The sequence below is a fragment of the Lynx rufus genome, unplaced genomic scaffold, assembly GCF_022079265.1.
Source record: "Lynx rufus isolate CCGP_SWC_20201006 ecotype Redwood Valley unplaced genomic scaffold, mLynRuf1.p SCAF_1, whole genome shotgun sequence".
Lineage (NCBI taxonomy): Eukaryota > Metazoa > Chordata > Mammalia > Carnivora > Felidae > Lynx > Lynx rufus.
Window position 1 is genome coordinate 73,449,718 of NW_025814823.1, and position 21,602 is coordinate 73,471,319.

A 21,602-nucleotide genomic window follows, 5' to 3' on the forward strand; every position below is an offset into this window, starting at 1 on the left:
GGGGAGACTGTGATTGGTTCCGTGAGCTTGTATCCTTGAGTAAGGCCTCAAGTTTTGAGATTTAGGAAGAGGGTATTATAAAATGTGGGCCTAGGGAATGTTTGCAAGTGGTGTTTCAGGATGCTTTATCATGGCGGGATGAAGCGCTGAGAAGTCCACTAAGGACTTTTCTTCTCTTTGTTTTATCATTAAGAAACCAAATTCTTGGTTGGCACTGTTGGGAAGGAGTAAGCATTAAGTGACCTTAACCAAGCTAATTTATGATACCCGCTGTTACATTCCCACAGTTAACTTTCTCAGAGAATCCTGTTTTCACTATTAATTCATTGACTAAAAATGCATTGAAAACCTGCTCCGTATCATAAGTAGAGTTTATGTCAGGGAACAATAATTAAGGCAACAGTGCCCAACAATTGTTGGGTGACTTTCTTAGATAGTGTTAGTAGGTTAAATAAACAAAAACCTCAGTTTCCCTGCAAAACATGTCTGCATCATGCCTCCCTTTGCCTTCATGTTTATTCCTTCTCTGAACCTCCCTTCCTTTTGTCACCCTGCCTTTTTCATTCTGAACAAAGCAGAAAGTCAGTTTGTAGCAACTAGAGAAATACACAGGGGAAAACGTCAGGAAATACTTGGTCCTTAAAGAGCAGAAAAGCAAAGACATTAGTGCATCTCTAGAGGAATATGGAGGAACTCAGAAGTCTCCCTCAGAAAATTCTCTACCCTTCAGTGCTCAGGTTCAAGTCTTATAAGGAAATATGGAATGTGGTACACAAAATGAAACCCTAAACAACACAGACTATGGCACTGGGCAGGAAGAAGTGTCCGTTGTATTTCCCTGACCCACAGTCCCTCCTGGAGATGATCCTAAGGCTACACTCAAAGGTTTTATTACAAATATAGACACCACGATGTAATGTCTGGTTTAAAACTTAATAGAGGGGGAAAAAATAGAGGAGCTTCAAATATACTGTTAAATCCCAACTGTCTCGCCTTAAGGCATAAAAAACTATTTTGAATAAATACTTCCATTTTGAGACATCTACATGGTATTTATAGGAAGATTATGAGTCAATTGACTGAGTTATGATGCCAAAATGTACAAAGAAGCGAAAATTTTGATTGTTGTCCTTGTTGCCATATGTATTTTAAAAAACCAGAGAAGTCCCCAGTGTTTGTGTTGCTAAAACATGGAAGACTGGGTTTGAACGTTAAAGAAATGGTTTCACGTGGGAAATGTTAAATACAGTCTAGAATTACCTTTGGCACCTTCTGAAAGCGATGCATCGTTTGAAAAAATATTCTCAGTTTTAGATGCTGTGGAAGATGAGACTAGGCTGGATAGGAGTACACCCCGTCATCCTTGTGGTTAAAACCGAGTTTAGATTATCATGCATCGGATTTCACACTTGTTAACTTGGATTTCATTTCAAAAAAGAAAAATCCACTCTCCCAGAAAGTCAATACTTGGAAGCCAGTCTAAAATACTGTCCTTTGGTTCCTGAAGTGCCCCTGCTCTGCAAACTCATTTTGCTACTTCAGTAACTAAAGCTTCTTGGATGGAGTCCAAGGCCAACTCCGATTACACGGAATCCCACTCTAAAGGCAAGCATGTCAGAAAGAGAAGGGCCTCACACCTGTTTGGTGTTGCAGCCATGCAGTCTGAATTTGATGTCTCCATCTGGTACATGCTCAGTGTTTAGAAATGCAGAGGTTATGGCCAATTTGTGGCTCACCCAGCTCTACAGGCACCCAGGATGAGTCGGCAGGCTGAGAAGGGGAAGGAGTAAAAAAATGCTTACTTTCTTTTTTCGCCCGTCTCTCCCTATTTTCCCACTTCTAAATGCCATGACAGCCCTACATGTAAAGCAAGTCGTTTTAAAAGAATAACATATATTTAAATGAGTAACAGAGGCGTACCAGATGTTTTTGGCACCTAAAACAGCTTTAGCGAAAGGCAAAAGCAGAGCTGAAAGACACCAGAACAAGTAGGAAATAGCAAGTGACAATGAGTTCTACCAAGCCTTGCTTGTATGATCTCCAAGTTACCTGGCAGAGAGAAAGACTGCGTTCAGGAAAGGAGATGCTCGGGGTCATAAGTTTGTGAGATCTAAATGTGCTCTGCGGAACTAGGTCCAGGACATCTGCTTCATACCCTCCTTGCCACTGTCACTGGTACTTAATAAAATTATCTTTGATTACAACTTATCTTAAATTCTATGCTTTCCAAAAACCCTATCAAGCCATGGAAGTTTGGGCATCTCATGAGTGTGGTTCAATAAGTGTATCTATTTAAGGGTCTGGGCTTCCTTTGCTTGTTGTACATTATGTGTCTTGAAGAGATATCCATGACATGACCTTAGTATTTACCTTTGTTGTGGATTTTTTTTTTCCAACCACTATCCTTAGCAGCTGTCACTCAAAGTCTAGCGACCTAGATTAGTACCCAACTGGCCTGTGATACACATTGGTCAGTCCAATCTATCATTGCTGGCTTAACGAAACATACCAAGCCCTCCTCCAGGCTAAGTGCCTTGGACTTAGTATTCCCTATTTAATGATTTGCCTAAAACACAATCACCTTGCATGACTCACAGTGAAAGCTGAAGCAGGTAACATTTATTCTAAACATACAGCCATTGCTCAACTAGGAGAATAGGGGACAGTAGGACATTTAAGCGTGAGTGTGCATGTGTGTGTGTGCTCTCTGTTAATAGTTGTATTGTGAGACACTGGACGTTTCTATGAAGACGGTAGATTTACATTATATGCAGGATTTCCAACCTATTACAATTTATTTTAACAAGCATATATTGTGTAAGTATAATCTTCATGTTCTTTTCCAGTTAAATCTTACATAAAAGCAACTACAGAAAGCCTTTTAAATTAACACCTCTTGGGGTGCCTGGGTGGCGCAGTTGGTTAAGCATCCGACTTCAGCCAGGTCACGATCTCGCGTTCCGTGAGTTCGAGCCCCGCGTCGGGCTCTGGGCTGATGGCTCAGAGCCTGGAGCCTGTTTCCGATTCTGTGTCTCCCTCTCTCTCTGCCCCTCCCCCGTTCATGCTCTGTCTCTCTCTGTCCCAAAAATAAATAAACGTTGAAAAAAATTTATAAAAAAATTAACACCTCTTATTTAAAAGCTAATAGCTTTGGGATAGATAAATAACTTTGTCCTTAAGTGCATGACTCTATTTTCACATCAACATGAGTATATAGCAGAGTTTTAAAAGTCCTCCAACGAGCCTTGACCAAACTACCTATACTTCTTGACAATTTAAAAAATTGGGAATAATCATAATTTGTTCTATAATTTGCAAAAGTTGGGAAGAATTATTAATCTACACAGTCTTCACACTGAATTCCTGATCCTAGCACTGGTACTTGGAGGGATTCTGCCAAACTTCTTAGTTTGAAACCCGTTAATTGTCCTTATTTTAGATTTAAGATAACATAATAGGTAGTAGTCAATCTGTTCTCTTTGGTTTTAACAGTTAAGAGGATGTTAGTCTTTGTTTTATTTTAATTACCCAATTAACTTCTTGGTTATACTGCTATCTTGGGATCGAAAACCTGCAAACGATTTTAGGCTTCATGTTAATAGCAGAAGGAGAATGGAATCTACCAGTTACGTTACAATCCTGAAAGGGAATGGTTAAGCATGGATTTGAGTCAAGTTCAAAAAGCAAAACTTTTAGAAAATGAGATAGTGTGACACATTAATGTCACATTTTTAAAACAGCTTACAAAATGTTCCAGTTCCCAGGTTGGAACTCTAACTTCTAGCAATGTAAGACTACACTATCCTATCAGAATAGTTGGTGATGTCGTTAGACACTCTTTGAATTAACCTATCAATTCACACCCAAGTACTTTAGCATTCATAAGCTGCAAAATAAATTACTCTAAAAATAATGTGTCATTTGACACCTTCCAAAATGTCTTGGAAAGAAAAAAAAATCTTCTTTATTCAGAGAGCGGAAAGTGGGTGGGGTGGGGGAGGTGTAATAAAAATATCTTGAATCGTGTATGGGGGGAGGGGAATTAGTGTTTCCAGTAAAATTGTTTACAAAAAAAAATTATAAAGGCCAGTAAGGAAACTTAGTGTCCCCAGTCCACCCTCCAGTACTATGGAGGGAGTGACTTTATGGTCCCTAGACTAATGGCCGAATCCAAAAAAAAAAAAAAAAATGCTTTTACAGTATTCCTTTCTCAAAAGGGGGCTAAATCTTTTCACCGGACAGGAAAAGGCTTCAAAACCAACTATTTTCACTGCGTGAAGGAACAATCCCTCTCTCCCAACGGCAGCCCTTGACTTGTCCCACTTGGGTAAGTCTCGCAAAAAAGGTCTTCACATTAACTTGTGATACAGTAGTGCTGCGGCTCTAGGCATCACCGAAACATCAGCGAGTGTTGGGCCGGACGCGGGCTTGGGGTACACCTCACAGCTGAATTAGAAATGCGGGTGGTAAGGTGACAACACGGCTTTCTCCTTGGGCAATGCTCAGTATGGTGGTGTCAGCTCAGAGTTGCTAAACGCTGAGGAGTTGGGAGAGAGAAGGGTAAAAGGACAGGGGACTGAGGGAGCGGGAGGAGGGGGAAGGAGGGGGAGGACGCCACAGAAGGGGCCGGTGAGTAAGGGGCAGAGCCACAGCACAGGGATGAGAATTCCAGGGCAGAGGCACAGAGCCCACTGCAGCACGGCGCCCGCGGGCCGCCAGAGACTTCCCCCAGAGCCTCCACAGCCACCCAAACGTCCCAGCTGGGGCAACTGCCCAGGTGTCCTCCGCCCGCAGGAGGGCATCTGCCCTTTCGGACGGTCTAACAACTCGCGGTGTCCCTTCTCCTGCAGCGGTGGGGGCCTCACAGGGTGCTCAGCCTCCACACCCACCGCCTCCATCCCCGCCCACCCCCTCCTCCCCCTCCACTCCCTCCTTCCCCTCCTCCTCCTCCTCCTGTTCGCCCTCCTCCCGCTCCTCCTCCTCCCCCTCCTCCTCCTCCTCCTGCTCTCACTCCAGGCACCCGCAGACGGCAGCCCCCTCGGAGCGAACCGCCCCAGCTACGCTGCATTTGCAAGGTTCGGAGGCAGGGAGGCAGCAGCCACTTGCTGCCCGACCCCGGCGGAGCTGGGGGTGTCAGGGCGGCCGCGGGGAGCCATGATCGACTACACCGCAGTGCCAGCGTCAGGAGCCTCCAGCGCCCCGGCTACCACTGCAGGACGGCCGGTGCCCAGCCCCCGCCCCCCAGCGCAGCCCCAGACACAAACACAGGGCCCCCGGGCCCTCCCCAGCCTGAACTGAACCCGGGGACGCCACACACCCCCGCTGCCTACGCGCGCGGCTCCCAGACTGGCTGCGCCCAACCTCCTCGTCGGCGCGCCGCCGCCACCACGCAGCCCTCCGGCCCGGCCTCCCTGGCGGACTCGCCCACAGCTTCGCGGCCGCCCCCAAACGCCTCAGATGGGGATACCGGGAAGTGAACCCCCGGGACTCGACTCCCCGAATCACCTGCATTTGCATTTCTTATGTAATGCACTGCAAGTTGCCCGCTTGGAGCCTTTGGAATAGGGGCGCATGATCACCAGAGCCTGAAGCTGGGACCCACGGTCCGGTTCATCCGCACTCGTGGGACTCAGGCGCAGGGTTTTGATACTGTTTGGGGAGGGGGGGGAGCGTTAAATTACATATATTAGAGGGACTGAGTTTGTCTCTTCGGTCTGGGGTTCCCCCAGGCATAAGCCCAGCTCAAGCATCCCCAGCAGCAGGAGGTGTCAGAGGCAGACGGGAGAATGAGTTAATACTCGTGCACGGAGAGCTAGACGGGGGAGGGAGGCGGGGGCTGACGGAGGAGCGGGGCCGCGAGGGAGAGGGCCTCTTTTACTTCGGTAAAGGTGATGGGGTGGCGAACATTGTGCAAGCTAATCAGAAAGTCTAGAGCAGGCTCTCGGCACCGAGCTACGTCCCTGAACCTGCAGCCCAAGTACGAAGAGCTCGCGGTTCCTTCTCCTGGCAACTACCGAAGCTTCAGCCGCCTCGGGCAAAACCTTAAACCACAGCCCTTCAAATATTCCACCAAACATAGGCAACCAAATACATTTAAAAAAAAAAAAAGTTTCCTCCTCCCTCCTAGTGATGGATGTGTCACAGCCAAGAGATGCTGACCGTGGTTTTCGGGCTCAGAGACGCCGATCCAGCTGTTACTTGTTTATTCATGCAACACCTCTATATGCAACACTGTCCTGGTTCCTTCTCTGTTCCCCTGCCTTCCTGCATAGCAGGACTGCATATCTAGCTCAATGAGCAACAGACAGGTTATTATGAGGAAAAACATAACATGATGCATGTTTTGCTTACCAGTTGGGTTCTTGTTTTTCTTAAGACTCTTGCCACAAAGACACTGCAGCATATGCGTTCCTTTGCTGAAAATGTTCCAAAGAAACCACATTGATTTGGGCGAAAAGCAATCCAGCAGCTTAGACACCCTGAGAAAGAAGAGATCCTTGTGGTTGCATAATAATAATTTGAAATCAGTTCTCCTGAAGAGGGGCACCGGTTTTACCATAGGAAAAACGATAATATTCCGGATCTTCTCCCAGTTTTTTCCCCTCACGTGGTATATTTCTTTGAGACTTCTCAGTGATTGTTTTTTTTCGGCCAGGGTGAATGATTTATCCCCCTCGATCACCACTGGATTATTACCGAAGGGTTGGAAAAAAAATCCTTTTTCAGCATGAAGCCAAACAAAAAAGCAAAGAAATCCCAACAGAGACCAGAACTAATCAGAGAGAACAGTAATGCACAAAAGATCCCCAAAGAGAAAACCATAGCCTTTTACTTGATCGCTATGAGGATGGGTGGGTCTGCAGAAGGCAAAGCAGGATTCATCTCACTGAGAGAAGACTGCCATTGTGTAGCCCCTAGGAGAGAAGGAAAAAAAAAAAAAAAAAAAAAGGAAAGAAAGAAAGAAAGAAGAAAAAAAAAAGAAAAAAAAAAAAAAACACCAGCACACGCACACACACCAAATACCACCTCCGAGATCGAGTCTGACAGCCGAAGACAGAGCCTCCCTTCTCCCGGTGTCGGTTTTTTTTTTTTTTTTTGGTTTTTTTTTTTTTTTGGTTTTTTTTTGGTTTTTTTTTTTTTTTTTTTTTTTAATAATCAATCGCCAGTGCTCAGTGGGATCGGATTGAACCTGCCGTTCTCAATCACCACGAAGAAAAGATGCAAATCCAGGTGCCCCCTCCCCTTGTCAGGCTTGTAGTAGGTAGAGAGCGCCACGGATCCCCTTCCTCCTTCCTGTCACTCTCCCAGTTTCCAACAACGGTGAGCATGAGGAAAATCTCCCCTCCGGATTCCTCGCCCAGCCTCGGATGTGAGTTACAGGCATTAGAGGGAGGAGGAGGAGGAGTTGAAGTTTGCATTGAAAAGACTGGCTTTCCATGACGTAGCCACGTGCTTTCAGACCCGTCACCAGTGAGATGCTTCAACCCGCCCGGGGAGGGCAGTGTCACTGCAGTCCTCCGCTACTTTCCCCCTTGGAAGTCCCCCACCGCCGGCACCCAGCCCCAGCCCCAGCCCCAGCCCCAGCCCTGGACCCTTTCCCTCCTCTGCCCAGCATGAGTCGGCTGGCAGCTCGCTCCAGGAGCCATCTAACAGAGCCTTCGGTTAAAAGTGAATTCTGAAAAGGAAAATTAACAATTATAATTAGCAAACCTCAGAAAATACAACAGAGGGAAGGGGTTTAAAGACAAACAGTAGTTTGGTACCACTCCTCACAGCCAGAATGAACTCCACCTTACTTAACACTCGCAAAAACAGCACCTAAAGCATCTAAAACATTAAGGAAAACTCAAGCTCCTTTAGCTCTTATTATTTGAATTCTACTTAAACTGCCGTTTGAAAAAATATAGTCTAGGTGTATGCCAAATATGTACTTGCAGAAATAGCCTGTTAAAGGAACAACTACTAAAATCTAGGTGGCAGAATATATTTTGGTGGAGAGGGTCATATGTACGTGAGAAAAGTTATGCCTTTTCTAGATAGACAATCCATTATCTTCAAATAATGTTTTTGAACAGAAAGCACTCTGCTTACATTACACACTAATTCATTGCTTGTTTCTGCACCCATTAATTGAGCAAACATTAAATTCACCCTCATTCCATTCTCATCCACACTAATATACAACCTTTCACCCGCCATCACCATCTAACCTAAAAAAAATGGACAGATTTTCTATTTCACCACCATATAACCCGGCTTCCTACTTTCTCAGAAAATCAAGACTTAGGGTGCAACTAAAGATTTTGTCTTATTTGGGAAAAAAATACAATGCATAAAATAATACAAACTATTACAAAGAATAGTATCACAAGCTCCAATGTGCTCACTACTCAAATTAATAAATGTTAGCATTTCAACATACTTGTGATGTGAGCATTAAAAAGTAAAATTGACCACTCTCACTCTTGTTAAGAAATTATGGCCACTTATTTCCAGCTTATGGAAGATTGACATAAAAAGTTTAACTAATTTAAAAATCTATTTTAGAAGCGCCATTTCAATTCCAAAAAATTAAAACTGCCTTTACTGTGTGGGATATCAAACTATCTTATAAACAAAGAGCTATAGATTTATGTTGTTGGGGAATGAGAGATGAACTGACTTTAAAGAAAATTAACTCCTTGATTATTAGTTATCAAAAAATTAAAAAATAGAATAACTTTCCCACTGCTACAGTTTTCTAATATCTAGGAGGCATTTTCAGATGTCAAAATTTGCATCCAATATCCAGAACCTTTTTGGGAAACATTAGTCCATTTTAGTTAAGATAGAAAAAGAATGTAAAACAAGTAAATTCTATTAAAGCTAAGAAACTGGAAAGTTAAATAGCGATGCCCTCAATGTGCCAAAAGCATCATGTCATAAAGCTCAAAGAAATTACCAAGATTAAACTGCAGTCTAAATAAAGTTTGGGAAGTAAAGAAAGAGGGAATACCAAGAGTCCATGAATTTAGTGCCAAATGACTTAGGAGAAGCAGGCTGAAAAAAAGCAATGAAGAGCAGAATTCTTTTTTGAAAGAGGAAAAATGAGATAGCACAGCCAAGTTATTAGGAAAGCATTTTTGATATTATCAGAGACAAACACCTCATGCTGCTACTATCACATTCTGGTGTCCTGTCATGGGTTCCAGAACATCCCAATATACTAACCCTGGGCAGGCCCCAGAGAAACAGTTGAATAAAAACTATTCTCCAAAGAGTTCTTCTGAACTCACATAGCTCTAAGGTTCTGTAAAAGCTTGCCGAGTTCCCCGAGGTCTTTCACAAGCAGAGTAAAGTCTGGGGAGATGTTCTGTAATTATTGGAACTTTTCACATGCTCAGTTTGTGTAAAGAGAACATTTCTCATACTGGTTCTCCGTGCATTTCCAAATGGGACGCTCTTCTTTACATTACGACAGTGAATTTGATCCCTCCCAAAATAAAGAATTACTGCGAGAAAGCTATGGTGTGTTTTGCTAGATGCTGGTGGAAAACTTATTGCATCTTTGTCCTATAACCTAAGGAACAACATAAAAGGTAATTAACTGTGACTACTATTTATTGAGAATCTATTATGCCAGGCATCGTGTTAGTCGCTTTTCATCTTTTATGCTACTTAAAGGAAAGAGAAATCTTTTAGCACAATGTATGTGCAAATCTTTTAGTACAATGTTTTCTATATTTATTGATACATTATTTACTTACGTTGCATAGGCTTTTATTAACATGACTAAGCAAACAAATGAAAAATACCAAATATTTTTATCTGGAAAAGATGGCCTACCTGATTCAGGTTACTTTCAGTCCAAAGGACTTGCAATTTCTGATGACCTCGAAGTCATCCAATTCAATTACTCAACCAATATTTATTGAGCATTGACCCTATGAAAGTAACTGTACAGGAGTCCATGTTGCATGCTACCTCATAAAATTAAACCAGCTCTCCAGTTACACAATAAAGAAGACCAAGAGGCAACAGAGGTTTCTGGGGGCCTTTAGTTTAGGGATGATCCGAAGATCCTTACACTGGCTTGAGTTCAGACTATTATTTAAGTTCCATTTTGGAAGACATCAAAATTGTTAGTTACCCTTTGCCATGCTACAAATCAATATTAGTTGACAAAAACTAAAAGTGTTAGAAAATGAATGCAAGCTTTGGAACACATGTGAGTAAAGATAAAATGAGAAAAGCCTCATCATAACTATAAGAATTAACAGCAAAAGCCGTAGTGTATTTAGGCAGAAAAGACTGCGTTTTTCATTAGACTGAGGTCAAATAAACCCATTACTCATAACCAAGTACATTTAAAAATTAAACTTACCTTCAGCATATCATAGTTAACTAACCTAAAGGTAAGTCTAATGACTAGAATTTCAGAACACAATAAAGTACACATTTTATTATAATACAGAACATGTGAACGTTCATGAAATTAGTCATCAAACGTCTTTGTAACGGTCTTAGCATGCTTTTTCTAATTGTTCCCACTAGTTACTTTTCTAATCATTCTTTCTTTCAGTAATAAAACCCCACTCGCCACCACAGTTTGAGAAGGGCACACTGATACCCAGGTGGAGAAGGGAATTCCCAGCCTCAGTTCCAGAGAAGTTATGGTCATGTGACTGGATTCTGACCAACGAGATGTGAGCAGAAGTGACGGGTTCAACTTCCTGGTCACATTCTTCAGAGGAAGTTGCCTATCTTCACTTCTCCATCTTGTCTTCCCTGTGAGCTGAAAGTAATGGTGTGAGCAGCTTTGGCAGCACAGACAGGAACACACCCCAGGAATAAAGTACCGAGATAGAAGTAACTTGGTCAGAACAGCCAACCTGTCCTTGACTGCTGCACTTTGGATGACAGAGAAAGAAACCTTTGTTTGAGCCACTGTACTTCGTGTGAATTCCTCACAGCTTAGTCTCTCTAGTAGCTTATGGACTGGTCTACAATTAATAACAACACATTTATATTTGAGGTACTTACATTAAAAGGATAAAGAACACAAGTACATCACTTATAACCTATCACTTTATTCACAGCCTGTGATTTGATTCTCCTTTCCATTCACTGAAGCGGCCACTGATCTCTTAGCTGCTTTTTATAAACTCTCTTGCTTATCTCATTGTCAGATCTTACTCCCTTTGTCTCCTTCTCTGTCCTGCTCCCTGCCCATCAGATGTAACCCATGACAGTTTAGAGCTTAGGACCATGACAATAAAGCTTTGATCACTGAAAGGAGAAGAAAGACAGAGTGCAAAGTGTTGGGAAGAAAGAGTAGGTCAGAAAGAGGAAAAGAAGACCAATGTGTACACCGGGACCTCCGTGTCTATATTTACCTTGTAAACTTTTTTCAGAAAGATGGTGCCTTTTGTCGTTTGCACACTTAGTCCTTCTCTATTTTCCTGTTAACAATTATTATCACTTTTTAAGGAATAATTCTAAATTTCACACGATGGTACTACACATTAGTACCATTTTCTTCCTCTCCCCATGTTCCCACACTGGCTGGTGGCACAGAAAACCTCTGCTCCCCTCCCTTGGAGGGAACAGTCTGGAAAGGTAACCCCAGTCCTTCTCTCTGCCCCCTCCCAATTTCTTAATGAAGAAAAGAATGACCTAAGTGGCCCAGCCCCTTCTCTCTTTTTATTTGGATCTGCCTGCCTGCAAAAGGTTTGCAGACTCCTGGGCCCCTGGGTGGCTCAGTCGGTTGAGCTTCCAACTTCAGCTCAGGTCATGACCTTGCAGTTCGTGAGTTGGAGCTCTACATCAGGCTGGCTGCTGTCAGTGCAGAACCCACTTCAGATCCTCTTTCCTCCTCTCTCTGCCCCTCCCCCATGCGCACCCACTTTCTCTCTCTCTCTCTCTCTCTCTCTCTCTCTCTCTCTTGCTCTCTCTCTCTCTCTAAAATGAATAAACATTTTTTAAAAAATTTTTTCAGACTCCTGTCCTTCAGCTCCTCTCTGTGGAAAGCATTGTCTTCTAGAAGCAGGTCTGGAGCTCGGACTCTTTCTGTACTCCTTAGGGGGCTTGGAGCAGACATCATCAGTGCCCCATATAGATCCCTTTCATCCTGCCATATCAGTGTGTTCTGTTTGATTTCCAGCGTCCGGTATCTCCATCTCTGACCCTGAGGAATTTTTGTCCACATGGAAGTCCCCTCTGTCCAGGTACTCATAGAAAAGCTTGGGCATTAACGCTCCCTAGGAGAATTTCTCTGTGTTCTCCATGATGAAACACCCCAGCTCTCTTACCTCTTAGGAGGGTTAATGATGAGGCATGTGTTTTCCATCCTTTCCCAGAGCTTCTCTGTGGGATTAAGACAGTCTCCCACTGGGATTGTTGGCTTATCAATATACTATTGGCCCTCTCCCCTTCCCTGTATCCATTCCTCATTCATCTGCTATATTCTTTCCCCAATAAACTACTTCTACTACAACCTCTGTAAAAACTCAACTCAATACAGGTTGAAGAGAGAAAACAGGGGTTCTGGATACATGTGCCTCACTTACAGAATCAAACTCTTCCTTGAGTGCTCATTGAAGTTTCCAGATGTGAAGGTAATATTCAGTGAGACCAATTATTGTCCACAGGTTATGTTTTGCTCCCCAAAACAACCTCATCAGTAATGAAACTAATATTTATTTCTATCTTTCTAGTTTGTGTGGCCATATTCCCTGATTGAATCTGAACTCAGAAGTGGAGAAAAGAGGCAGGATTAATTCCTACCTTGTAGGACCCCCAAATACTAGAAAATAATATGTGAGAAAAATCCCCATCTTTGTTCCTATCATGTTCAGAGAGTATAATCATAAAACAGTGAAGAACCTGCCAAGAGATACAGGAAAAGCAGATGAATTCCCCTGAGTTCTCAGAAATATGAGCTTCTCTTGGCAAAATGCCACAAAGCTTCGTTTCTCACCTAAAGGAACTTTATCTCAGCCCATATGGATTAAATATGCCTTGCAGTAAAACCCCAATTTCCTCCACAACCTCAGTAAGAATACAGGAGACCCTTCTCTGCATCCTCCAAGGCAGGTGGAAGTTGACCTTAAACAAGCAGGATTGGCCTTGAATAATTGGAAGGGCTCTACAAATGGTCTATCATATCAATATCTCTAGACCCTTACAACCATCCCCCCTATTTAAAAACATACCAAACCTTCTTTAGCATGATTTACATTAATATGAATTAAATATCTTGACTAAAACCAAATCAAAGCAATGGCAACTTTTTTAGACTACTTCAAACTACACTCCGCTTTCTCCCCATTAACCCAAAATTCTCTTATGCCTTACCCTGAGGAAGTGTGCCCCAGTTGAAAACCATTGCTGTCTATGGTTTGAAGTGTTCTCAAGGGAAACTGTCTTTTCTGTAAATAGGATCCTGTTCCTTAATCCCTAGAACTCTTAAATATGACAACACTGTTTTAATTTACAGGAGAAATTTGTCACTGAACTTTCTCAACTTCGGAAGAGACTTCTATAGTCAAAAATTCAGAATATTATTTATCCCAGACAACAGTTCACTTTCTAAAATTTGTATAAATGGGGAATAAGAATTAACATGATCGAATACATGCCTAGTGAGAAGAGGTGCATCCCTCTGCACAATGAGCTGTGTATGGTCAGCTCAGCAACTGCCAATGCCTCATTCCAAACTTACCTGGAGAAGCCAGGAACCCACTTCCCAAAACACCTTTTCTGTGTGGCTTCAGGTTAGTTCTCTCTAATGAGAGGCCCTCAAATGAATTTGGAAGCAGAAGAGGAAAGGCCAATTCTCTGAAGGCAATTGCTGGCCAATGCAAGATTCACGGTGGTTTCTTGGTGCCTCTGTGAGAACCATGCCTCAACTAAGAATCCTAGTCAACTCTTGAGAGTGCCCATTTCAGTGCTTCAGGCTAAGATAATGGGTAAGAGTTTACCTGACTTTGAGTTCCAGCTTTTCCAACAGCCCTAAATCCCCAATTCCCATTTTAAGACACTTGGTTTTTGTTTTTCAGGCTTTTTATTATTATGATTATTTATTTTTGACAGAGAGAGTGTGACAGAGGGGCAGAGAGAGAGGGAGACAGAGCATCAGAAGCAGGAGCTCGAACTCACAAACCGTGAGATCATGACCTAAACGAAAACCAAGAGTCAAGTGTTCAACCTACTGAGCCCTAAAACACTTTGAAATCTGGGGCACCTGGGTGTCTCAGTGAGTTGAGTGTCCAACTTCAATTCAGGTTATGATCTCAGGATTCACTCACTGCTATCATCAGGGAGCCAACCTCAGATCCTGTCTCCCCCTCTGTCTGTCCCTCCCCTGCTCATTCTCTCAAAAATAAATAAACCTTTAAATCACTTTGAAATCAGAATGCATCAAATGGCTTCAGTTTTCCTGATTTATTTTCTCTGCCTAGGATCTAAGCCTTTACAGGTAATTGGTATCTGTTGATAAAGAATTTTCATTGAGTTTGTGATGGTTTATTTGATATCTAAATATCTACTATGACAACGAGACCTTCAATCCAGGATCCACATGTTTTATTACACACTGTGGAATATAAACTCGGGGCACCTGGGTGTCTCAGTTGATTGAGACTCTGACTCTTGATTTTGGCTCAGGTCACAGTCTCTTGGTTCATGGGATCCAGGCCCGTGTTGGGCTCTGCACTGACAGCACAGAGCCTGCTTGGGATTCTCTCTCTCTCTCTCAATCTCTCTCTCTCTCTCTCTTTGTCCCTCCCCTGCTCACACACACTCTCTCTCTCAAAATAAATATTTTTTAAAATAAATAAAAATATAAACTATATGAACAGAGATTATTTCTTCCTATAAGTATTCGCTGAGCAACCTACCCAAAACAGACTTCCGACAGGCACTTTGAATTGATAAAAACTACTTAGTTGGGCTTATTTCTTATATTTCCTCAAAAAAGAGGTTCATAAAATCAAATTCAATTCTTATATAAGAAAATTCATGGGATCATTTTACTTGTAAACCAAAATTTCCTGTCATTAACTTACAATGTGTCTTTTGTAAAGCAATTTATCAAAATTAATGTAAAAATTGCAATTCAAAAAAATGTGTCATATATACAAACATTTAGATAACAAAGTAAATGAAGAAAAGTGCCAACTCAGAGAATTTACACTCCAACAAATAAATAACAGAAGTTTGTTGGGCCATAAATTTCTAGAGGTCAAAAATCGAAGCTACTTAACTTGCTTAATACAGCACCCTAATAATCTCGATGTATACATGTTTAATTATTTATGTCCTGAATATGTGATTTCCACAAAAATTTAGATTCTGAAGATTACACTATGAGAAAAATATACCATTTCTTTGTCCACATCAATAGACATTCTCATGAACATTTACAATATTGTAGATTTAAGTGCACATAATTGAATTGCTGTCCATGCAGGTGTGAAAAATGTTTAAAATACTGTGTTTGAACATTAATTTGGTTTAATGTACTATTGGCATCTGGACAATAATGCACTTATACTTTATTACTTGTCTGAATGACATAAATAATAGAATATATACACATATGTATAATGGCTCAAGATAACTATTACTTAGCATTAACTGTGTTTTTTTTTTAAGATAACCATAGCAATAAACAATACATAAGTACTTAATCAAGCATACCCAGGCCAATATTTTAGGTTATATTGAAGGAATATATAACCTGGATAAAATTGGAATAAAAATATACAAAAATCATATTTTAACCTCAATATCAACCACTTTCCTTCGATCGGGATATTGTTCAAGCTCTGATACACATTAGGTTATTTTTTTTTAGCTTTTTAAATAAGCACATACTTTAGGTAACCATTTCCAAGTTTGGGGATGTGTTTGTTTTGAAGCTCCATTAGTAAATTGAGTATGATATCTTATTCCATTAAAGCAATATTTTAACATAAGATTTTAAAATATGTTCATGGGGCGCCTGGGTGGCGCAGTCGGTTAAGCGTCCGACTTCAGCCAGGTCACGATCTCGCGTTCCGTGAGTTCGAGCCCCGCGTCGGGCTCTGGGCTGATGGCTCAGAGCCTGGAGCCTGTTTCCGATTCTGTGTCTCCCTCTCTCTCTGCCCCTCCCCCGTTCATGCTCTGTCTCTCTCTGTCCCAAAAATAAATAAACTTTGAAAAAAAAAATTTTTTTTAAAAATATGTTCAGATAGTGGAAAGGGGGAAGTCTTGATGAATAGTACAGAGACACATGATAAACTGTTATAGCAAACTTAGGTCACTAAACATAATACTGATACAATCTTTATTAGGTTACAGTATGAACATTGGCAGTAGCCGGCACCAAAATCTCAAGTTGAATTTAGGAGAAAAAATAAAATTCAAAACAAAATCCATCAACAATATTTTAGTTTTATTTCCTACACAATGGGGAAAAAACACCACTAGTTACAGAAAATGTGATCATTTATTCCTTGAACACTGAAACTAAAAAGGCAGCTAAACAAGGGAGCATGAGACTACTAAAATGCAAGCTATATTCTATGTACCAAGCCAGTGCCCTAGGCATCAGCCTACATCTCTTCTAATTGGTTCATTCTGGGGCTGACTTTTCATCATTGGTCCTCCAAAGGCAGTTCATTTTTCTAATTGGTCAGCCCAGAGGGTATGCTTTTTCTGACTGGTCAGCCTAAAGGGGGTGCCTTTTTGCTAAGTGGTCCATCTACAGGAGATTTTTTTTTTTTTTCTGATTTGCACAGAGCACTGGACTCTTGGCCTTCCTGACTAGTACATGTAAGACGAAGGAGACCCATGAGAAGTTCCCACGAGAGCAAGGAGACTCTTCTCTAGAGAAGAGAATGTTGAGACACATACAATTGATAGAAGATCAGATTCAGAAGGAATGGTTAAGTTTTGAATACAGTATAGAGTTTGAAATTTAGATTATGGGTCATTTTCCACCCTGTTCTAATTGGTTAGCCCAGAGGATAATGTGCCTGATGATATTCTAAATAAATTATTTGTCTTTTCTTAAAACCTGAGTGCTAATCACTGGATATATTAAAATCTTTGTACCAGAGTCCATTCTCAAGCACCACATCTCTCCAACTTGTTATATGTTGATTTCTGCACATGCAAACATGCAAAGTCAGCATTGAATGGCAGTCAACCAAAAGCAGAGTAGACCGCTGGTCTGTATCTAATGTATTTGAGGATTAATAGTTCTATTTATTTTCAAAATATTTGCAAATCTGTATCATGCATGCCTTGATTTTACCTCCAGCATGTAACCAGCTAATTCATTAGAAATTAGGCCAATCTCTATGTGTGTTAGAAAATCTGCATCCCTAGAAAATTTCGGCTGTGTCTACGTGAGACTAACCAATGAAAGTTTAAAACTTCCAACTATCTCAATTCTCTCTCTCTCCCTCTCTCTCTCTCTCTCTCTCTCTCTCTCTCTCTGACATGTAACTTGCATATGAACACACACATACACAAAACTATTGGAGCTTAATTTTTCCTTATGACCATTTTTGTCACGTCTAAAAAGTAACTAAGGGACACCGTGCTGCCTGCAGAAAGGGATTTTATGATTTTTGGGGAATACTGGCTTCAAGAAAGTAAGGCTGTGGTGCAGTCTGGACCATTTCCACAAAATGGGGCTGAGTAAAATCCTATCAAGTTGGGTTTTTAAATAGTTTTTCCAAGGCCAACACAACATTTCTCATACTCCTCTCCACTACCTCCACCCACATTGGAATTATGGAAAATGAGCAAGTTAACCAGCAAGTCATGAGTTCAATGCTTCGTTAACCCTTTGCACTCAACAATGTTATATTTGTATGTTGAAAATTAGGTTCTTATGGAAAAACATCATAAATTATATTGTTATCTTAAACTATTCATTTATTTGCTGTTCAATTATCCCAACAATTTTTAAGCTCTGTCTTTTAATCATCCATCTATTAAAATTCCTAGTTTTTATTATCTTTATGTCCTTGGTTTCTGTATTATTTTCTTTTTATGATTATTATCCACATTTAAAAGTAATGTTCTAGACTATGGTGTGTTGAAACTTCCATATGACCTGGTACATGGTTCATTTTTTACTCTCTGATAACTCTTAAGATTTTCTCTTTCTCTTATGATCTGCAGGTTCTCTGTGACGTGTTTATGGGTAGATTTATTTTTATTGAGCCTTCTTTATATAGTGCATGATCTTCTTCAATTCCTAAATTCTTCATATTTACTTCTTCAGATATTTATTCTTTGCATTCTCTCCTTTCTGTTTTTCCTGGAAATTCTAACATGGAAAAATATTGATCCCTTCTTACTTTATGTGCTTGGTTCACGATTCTTGCAAGTGTTTAATGTGAGTTATGGTTTTATTTCTCTATTTAAGCATCTTAAACATACTCACATTGAAATCTCTGTCAGATTACCCTATGAAATAAATGTTGTATGGATTATATTCACATTCTGATTGGTGATTTTGTTAGTGGTCTTTCTCAGCATATGATTCAAATGTGTGTTGGAATTCAGGCTTTCAGAAGGTGGGCAGGACGATTCTTGTTTAGATTTTTGTTTCTCCTCTCTGTTTTCCCTCATTCTGCCTAATGGCTACCTCCTTGCAGCACTTGCCAGGACCGCTGTCCAAACCAGAACCAATGGCATTGCTGGTCCTCACAAGCTGCAGTGATACATAGGATACTGTACATTAAATCCCCAATGCAGTACTTGACCATGAAAACTTACCTAGTATGGCAGCGTAGTTGCTATCTGGAATATTTCCAGTAACTGTGGCAGGAAGAGAAAGAGCTTGGAAAAGCACCCTGGCTTTAAAAGCTTCATCTTAGGGGTGCCTGGGTGGCTCAGTCAGTTAAGCATCTGACTTCAGCTCAGGTCATGATCTCCTGGTTCATTGGTTCAAGCCCCACATCGGGCTCTGCATTGACAATGCAGAGCCTGATTGGGATTCTCTCTCTCCTTCTCTTTGCCCCTCCTCCACTTGCTTTCTCTCTCTCTCTCTCTCAAAATAAATAAATGAACTTAAAAAAGAAATAAAAATCTTCTTCTTAGAAGTGACACACACCATTTCTGCTCACATTGCCTGTTGTGATTCTTATGACCACACCTGGGTCTGACAATGTGGTATAGTACAACCCTCTCACAAGATGGAAAACCAGAGATTGGCCACTAGTAATACAACAAACATATCAGGTTTGTCCACTGGACACCAAATATCTGTTTTCCTCTTCTTTCTCATGGCAGAATACCTTCAATCCCTCTCCAAGGGAGATATTCAAAACGTTTGTCCAATCACTGCTCAAAGCCAGGATGTCTGAGTGATATACAATAGTTTCTACATCAGATCTAGATGTGGCTTTTCTTGATCTGGAGACTCAGGAACTAGAGAGACACAGGTTTGTTTCTCACACTCGCAAAAGATAGTGGGAAAGGATAATACTGGTACACTCTCTTACACTGAAAGAGGGAAAAGAGAGAGAGACATTCACACACACACACACACACACACACACACACACACACAGAAAGTCACCAGTAAATAGCAAATTCAAGATCCTCCTGAGGAGAGGCCACGAGGGCCTCACATTCTGGGGGTGGGTTATGCTCTGCTCTCTGGGAGTACCTCCCAGTCCACCACTCTCCATGCCCCTTGGCTCAACTCAACACAAGTCCCCTTTTTTCCTTTTTCTTTCTTCTTTTTATGTTTATTCATTTTGATAGAGAGAAAGAAAGAGAGAATGAGTGGGGAGGGGGCACAGAGAGAGGGAGAGAGAGAATCCCAAGCAGGCTTCACACTGTCAGCACAGAGCCCAGTGCAGGGCTCGAACCCATGACCGTGGGATCATGACCTGAGCCAATATCAAGAGTCAAATGCTCAACCAACTGGGCTGCCCAGGAGCCCCAGAAGCTCCCCCTCTTTATTTTCCTATTACCACCCTTGACTATTACTTGACAGAGCACTGAAGAATACACTTTCCATGAGAACTGAGCTTCTCAGCATGCTTCCTTCTGGTGGAAATACAGGTGTTGTTCCAGTCTGTTCAGGCTGCTATGACAGAACACCATAGACTGGATGGCCTATTAACATAAATTTATTTCTCACAGTTGTGGAGGCTAGAAATCCAAGGTCAAGGTGCTGGCAGTTTCAGTGTCTGGGGAGGGCCTTCTTCCTTATTCATAGACAGCTGTCTTCTCATCGTGTCTTCACATGGCAGAAGGAGGAAGGGATCTCTCAGGGGTCTCTCTCATAAGGGTATCAATCTCATTCATGAGATCTCTGTTCTCATGGCATAATCACTTTCCAAAAGCCCACCTCTAGATACCATCACACTGGGGAGTAGGTTTCAAAATATGAATAAATGGCAAGTGTCTAAGTAGTTTATTAAGTACAAATGGTAGTCTCTTTACGTCCAAGCTGGTGGCTCTTTGTGTAGCATAATCCCCTCAAAACTTGAGCAGCTTATTGTCTATTTTCTTCCAATCAGTTTTCTTGTCCCACGCCAAGCCACCAGTATAAGTGCAGCTACCTTGTGTTCATAAGGCATCAGTGGGAGAGCCACACACAGTTTCTTTTTCTTGAGCCATTTGTCCAACTAAAAGTATTTACTGGGAGAATGTTAATCTATCCAGAAATTTTAACAACCAGTGTGACAAACATAGTCTTTATTTAATCCTTACCTTAAGATGGAGTCTTAATTAGTCTTTGACGTTCAATGAATTTTCTCAATTTTATCTTTTGATGTTTTAGTTTGGGAAGTATTTATCTTTTTAACTACAAGTCCCTGATTATACTGACTCTCTCTATTCTTTTCCATTCTTGCTTGCAAATCAGCTGATATTGTTCTGATTTTGTCTCTTTCCTATAATAAACTTTCTAACGCAGTCAACAGCAGCCAACACATGCTACTAAAAGTGTGTTTCCCCATAAAGCTACAAATTTATTAGGTATATAATTTGCCTTCTAAGTTAACACAGGCAACCATTTCACTAAGTAATTGGCCACTACATAACATGGATTACCATGCTTTTAACCTCTGTTATTAGTTTCCTTGCAAACTAATGCCTAGCCCATGAACCAAAACCACATATTTAAAGTTGTTTGTTAAAATAGAATTCCCATGTTGATTCCAATTTCTTTTTCAATTATATTGATCTGATTACACTAAAGTAATAAGTAACCCTAGAATCCCAGTGGCTTAAAACAACAAATGTTTCTTTCTGTGCCACATTTACATGTCCATCAAAAGTAGGATAATAACACTGATCCCCATCATTATTGTCCTCACTCTGGGTTGCAAGCTGATAAGAAGAGTCACTCTCTGAAACATTACCAATACCCAAACCAAAAGGAAAGAAGAGAATGATGAAGCATGTACCGATTCTAATATCTTCTACCTAAAAGTGACACACATCACTTCTGTTCCCATGGTCACACATGATAGGTAAGTATAATCCTATGTCAGGAAGCAGAGCTAGATATTGGTGGAAAGTGTTAGAATCTATCATTAAAATCTATCAAGGAAAAGAAATATTATTATTAAAAGAGATAAAAGCCAAACTTGAAAATTTTA

General features: G+C 41.1%; 1 protein-coding gene across 2 annotated transcripts in view; it reads right to left on the reverse strand.

The window, feature by feature from the left end:
• The window catches only part of FGF14 (fibroblast growth factor 14), a 614,997-nt gene extending 608,438 nt beyond the window's left edge, over positions 1-6,559 (reverse strand). For both annotated transcript variants that reach the window (XM_047085069.1, XM_047084855.1), the window contains exon 1: positions 6,352-6,559. In XM_047085069.1, the coding sequence (XP_046941025.1) occupies positions 6,352-6,559 (208 nt within the window). The remainder of the gene's footprint in view (positions 1-6,351) is intronic.
• Positions 6,560-21,602: the final 15,043 nt, after the last annotated feature.